General features: G+C 37.3%; 1 protein-coding gene across 2 annotated transcripts in view; it reads left to right on the forward strand.

Moving 5' to 3' along the window:
• The window catches only part of si:ch211-81a5.8 (complexin-3), a 6,931-nt gene extending 2,992 nt beyond the window's left edge, over positions 1 to 3,939 (forward strand). For both annotated transcript variants that reach the window (XM_014004723.1, XM_014004722.1), the window contains 2 exons: positions 1,215 to 1,302; positions 3,287 to 3,939. In XM_014004723.1, the coding sequence (XP_013860177.1) occupies positions 1,215 to 1,302; positions 3,287 to 3,511 (313 nt within the window). In that variant the 3' untranslated portion in view covers positions 3,512 to 3,939. The remainder of the gene's footprint in view (positions 1 to 1,214; positions 1,303 to 3,286) is intronic.
• The last annotated feature ends 1,690 nt before the right edge of the window (positions 3,940 to 5,629 follow it).

Consider the following 5,629-nt stretch of genomic DNA (forward strand, 5'->3'; position numbering starts at 1 on the left):
AACGAACAAAGGAACGAACAAAGGAACGAACAAAGGAACGAACAAAGGAACGAACAAAGGAACGAACAAAGGAACGAACAAAGGAACGAAGGAACGAACAAAGGAACGAACAAACGAAGGACCAAAGAAGGAACAAACAAAGGAACGAACAAACGAAGGACCAAAGAAGGAACAAACAAAGGAACGAACAAACGAAGGACCAAAGAAGGAACAAACAAAGGAACGAACAAAGGAACGAAGGAACGAACAAAGGAACGAAGGACCAAACAAAGGAACGAACAAACGAAGGACCAAAGAAGGAACAAACAAAGGAACGAACAAACGAAGGACCAAAGAAGGAACAAACAAAGGAACGAACAAACGAAGGACCAAAGAAGGAACAAACAAAGGAACAAAGGAACGAACGAAGTAACGAACGAAGTAACGAATGAAGTAACGAACGAACGAAGGAACGAAGGAACGAAGGACCAAAGAAGGAACAAACAAAGGAACGAAGGAACGAACGAAGGAACGAAGGACCAAAGAAGGACCAAACAAAGGAACGAAGGAACGAACGAAGGAACGAACGAAGGAACGAAGGACCAAAGAAGGAACAAACAAAGGAACGAAGGAACGAACGAAGGAACGAAGGACCAAAGAAGGACCAAACAAAGGAACGAAGGAACGAACGAAGGAACGAACGAAGGAACGAAGGACCAAAGAAGGAACAAACAAAGGAACGAAGGGACGAACGAAGGAATGAACGAAGGAACGAAGGAACAAAGAAGGAACAAACAAACGAACGAAGGAACGAACGAAGGAACGAACGAAGGAACGAAGGACCAAAGAAGGAACAAATAAAGGAACGAAGGGACGAACTAAGGAATGAACGAGACCCCATGTCTCCAAACTGAGATCAAGATGTCTAACAGATCAGCTAACAGATATTGACAGTGGCTGAAAACTGACAGAGAAATCAGAACACACAGGTCCGGACAAGTGTTGAATATAAATAGAAAATACGTAGAACTTGTGTCTGAACTTTCTGAGCTCTTCACCAACCACACGCAACAGTATAATCAGAAGTTCTGAGTGCTTCTTCAAACCTCCTCAACACGATGTTAGGAGATGAGGCAGCTGAAAGGAGCTGAGGGAACACATATTTCTGCGCTGCTTCAAAGAGTTGTGTTTACTGAATGTGCTGTGTAACGTTTCAGGTGTGTTTGTGTTTACAGGAAGCTGCGGGAGGTGACGAACGCTCAGAAAAACGCACAGAGAGCAGCCATGAGAGCTCACTTCAGGAGGAAATATCAGCTCGCTCAGGTTTGTAGGAACAACAGTAAATAATAGTTTCTGTGTTCATGTTTTGTGCAAACAGAAAGCAACACAATGTGTTGCTCTAAAACACACAGACTGTGGTGGTGGCATTTTATTTCCTACATAAAATAACATAAATGTGACACATTATGTGTCAGCATTACAAAATGTTTGGAGTAAAAAATCTTTCATTGAAGAAGATCATCCACCATGTCAAAGTTTTCAACAGTGGTTCATCTGTAAAACTAGCTGTCCATCTTTGGATTGGCTAATGCTGATTAACTGTGGCGGCCATCTTGAAATGAGGTGACGTCAAAAGTTAATCAGCTGTAGTTACATCCAGTTTATTTTAAAGAGTTTAATTAAAATTCATGTACTGGTCTATGAGATAATTTACTAACAAACATGATGGAAACACACACGATAACTTGCCTTTCATGATGGTGGGTGGTAGTCAATAAAGTCTAAAACATCCTGAATAAATGCATTTAAAGTGTCTGTGACATCAAACTTTTGTAATAAATATGAATGTATTTTTGAAAAGGTAACATTGACAACATATTGTAAAAAAAAAGATTTCATGCAGCTGAGCTGAACAGTTGAGATATTCATATGTGAAGAAACAGGAAGTGATGTCAAAGGGGAATTTCTGAATGTAAACAGAGCGTTGCTACAAAGGCCGACAACACAGACTGTAGAGAAGATTCTGATGTTTCTTTACATTATTTTAATATAGTAAAGAGATGAGGAAGAGTCAGAGTTCAAATAATATTGTTTTAATAAACAAAAACCACAGTTTTTTTTCTTGAAGAGTTCCCCTTTGATGTCACTTCCTGTTTCACTTTGTCTGAGCAAAGTTCCAAAGAAAATGTGCATTTATGGGACATAATGGTTAAACCCATGTGTATTATGTCAAGTTTCCTAAATATAAAGATGTTTTATTTGACATTTTGTATTTCATGGATATGCATGTCACAGGCACTTTAATTAACATTAAAAAGTGTCCCTCAGCAAAAAGTAGTACATGCAAGTATCCTTTAAGTATACTAATTTTAAACTTAAAGTAAAAGAGTATACTTCCAGTTTACTTTTTATGTACTTATCTGAGAAATACTTAACCAAGTTTATCTTAAACTATACTTGGCTTGTACTAAAAGTATACAAAAAAATTAAGTATACTTAGTCTATAGTAATGTTTAAAGTTTTGACCAAGATAAATTTTAGCAGTACACTTTTTACACAGACTGGTTTATTTGTAGTATATTTCAAGATTAAACTAAACGTATACATAGAAGATTACTTTCAGTGTACTTCTGAGTATACTTTCATAAACTTATTGTGGGCCAACTTAGAAGTGTACTTAGAAGTACAGTTGTTTGTAAATGGCTAATATACGTATATCATTGTACATGGTAAATAAAAGTACACTTACGGACATACATTTGTGTATAATTAGTATACTTAATGACAAATACTTAAAGTATACTAACATTATAACAGTATACTTAAAGTATATACTTAAAATGTCCCAATTTAGTACGAATGAGTATTAAATCAGTATACTTTCAAGTATACTACAAATACATGATGCCTAGTATACTTGATATACTTAAACTTATACTCAAATATACTTATTAAAATGAACTTCAAGTATAGTACTTTTTGCTGAGGGGTCACATTTTCTGCCAAATTTAAGCCAAGACATCTCTGGATAATTACATTTTTTGAAGACATCTTTGCTATCTAAAACAGAAACTGTGATCTAACAAAGATATTATAATATCTTTTCTTAAAAAAGGCCAGTTTCTCTTGAATTACCCAAAGAAAATGCATCTTTTCACCTCAGGACTTCTAGTCATGGAAGTTTGCTGCTCTGTCGAGGAATCCAGTTAAATTACAAAATAATCTATTTTATGATAACAGAGTTCTTTTTTTATGTTCTGAGTTCTTGACCTTGTTTCCCTGTTTATTTTCGGCCACCATGACTCAGGACCCAAAGGACACAAACCACCTGAGGTCTGCTGGCGGAAAAGTATGGCTCCCCCACGAGCTGTCGAAGATTATTCATCCTGAAGCCAAAGCCAAGGACGATGGCTTCAACCTGCTGAGCGCCTTTCAAGGCCTCAGCATCAACACGGCAGTTTTCACAGGGAGGAAACCCTGCAGGACGCCCACTCCCATCCCCACATCTGGAGACGCTTGTCGAGTCATGTGATCAGTGTAATCACACAGATGGGTACTGCATGACAATAAATCCCTACCTGCTGCTGGCTCAATGGCAAAATGCAGACTTTTAAAAACATTCTTAAGACTTTTATTTAAAAAAGTTCAAATATACCTGTCAATCAAGGTAATATCTCGTGAAATGTACTTAAAAATGTGTTTGATGAAGATACACGCAGTCTGAGTTCAACTTTATTCAATGCAGGGTTTATTTTTATATGTCAAGGCAGCGACAACATTACGGAGCCCGTCCAGTGACACTGGATAAAAAACGATTGTGTGGCCACAAAATAACTCGTGGCCACACATTGAATAGCCACGAGTTAATAAGTTAAAAATTTTTTGTGTAATGATAACTAGAAGCACTCGGAGAGTACATAACTCCGCTAAGACCAATTTCCTCCATCCTGTAAGAGTTAATGCACAAAAACAGAGATGGAAACACATTTGCTGAATAAGTTCTGACGTAGTGAACATTTAAGCAGCAGTATGCACGGGGTTTTTTCTGGTGGAGTCCAATGTGAAAAAAAGTCAGACTGGTCACCGGACGTTATTCATGGTCAAACTGGTGTGGGATTAAGCTCCTAAGTTTTCATCAGTCACATTTTACCATGTAAAACGTCTGTTTTATCTCCTTGTATGAGTTTGTAATGGTTTGACTCTCTTTATAAAGTGCTTCCTGGCTCCCCCCGTCTCCAAACTTTGAGGCCCGGCAGCTCTCTGTTTACAAGCCTAGTAGAGACAAACTGTTTTGATTGGTTGTTTCAGAAATGTGGTGTGTTTGAGGAAATGGGAAAAATAAGTTTCATGGTGCAGTCACGCACTTCCTGGTCACAAAACGTTCTGTAAATGTGCACATTATGGCAAAAACTATTCATCATTCAATGTGGTTTTAACATTACTTTTATAAAGTTTGAAGTCCGTGCTGTCCAATCCAGCTCACTGTTTTTTACAGAAGCCCTGTGAAAGCATCACAGCTTTGCCGATCTCAGAGTGTTAAAAGAAAAAAAATTCCTGTATCTGCATCGTGATCCGGAACATCACCAAACTTTAAAGTTGTGTTCCTTGGCCCAGTACGCACATGTGGTAAAAATGTCATGACAATCTGTCCACAAATTTTTGAGTAATGTTGTCCACAGACAGAACAACAGACAGACATCCGCGACCGAAAATATCACCTCGCCCTTGGCGGAGGTAACAACCCACGGCCACAAGATAATTTTGAGCAGCAGTGTCAGACATTGTTGGAGTCAGATTATGTATGAATACACTGTTTTTGTGTCTAACTGTTCAAAGCAAAGCAAGGTGAGAGGAGGAGACCTTTTTGAGTGTTAAGCTTGTTAAGTGTTAAGTTTTTGGAGATGAAAGTAAAGGTTTGTTGGTGGTGCTGCACTATTATCTTTGTTTTTGTGTCTTATATTATTTTTTAATAAATAGTTTACGGGGCTGTTCCAGCTCCTTGAATCAGTGGTTCACAAACTTGGTGTTTGGACCCCACAAAGGATCACCAAGTCAGGAAGCTTGAGATGATCCTCAGGAATAGTTCAGTTTTAAAATCATAACGGGTTTGTTTTGCAATAGTTGCTAAATTAGATTTAAAAAAATGTATTGAATTGAAAAATAGTACTATGGTTAGGATTATTTATTATTTTGTTGCTCAGTACCTAAAAGTTTGGAAATCACTGATTTCATTGATCCAGCTGAGTGATCGATACACAAGTAAGGAATCTCAGGGCCACGTTGTGTTTATAAAATGTCGTCATTTTGGATAAATATTTTACATATTTCTTCAGATTTTATTGTTCTTTTAAACGCTTGTTTCTACCAGTAATACGTTTGAGTCTAATTTTAAACTTGTGTTTGTGTTTTTGGTGTGTTAATAGTTTCTTTTTTTTTCAGTCTAGTCAAAGAATTTCATGATATGAAGCAGAAACAAAATAACCTTGAAAAACAGCAAGAAGATGATTTATTTAGTGTTCATTAACTTCAGTCAAAACCTTTAATAAACGATTTTTTCCCCTTTTTTAGTCCAGCTGGGTGTTCTATCTTGGCTTTTATACCGTGTGTGTGTGTGTGTGTGTGTGTGTGTGTGTGTGTGTGTGTGTGTGTG

The sequence above is a fragment of the Austrofundulus limnaeus genome, unplaced genomic scaffold, assembly GCF_001266775.1.
Source record: "Austrofundulus limnaeus strain Quisiro unplaced genomic scaffold, Austrofundulus_limnaeus-1.0 Scaffold26, whole genome shotgun sequence".
Taxonomy (NCBI): domain Eukaryota; kingdom Metazoa; phylum Chordata; class Actinopteri; order Cyprinodontiformes; family Rivulidae; genus Austrofundulus; species Austrofundulus limnaeus.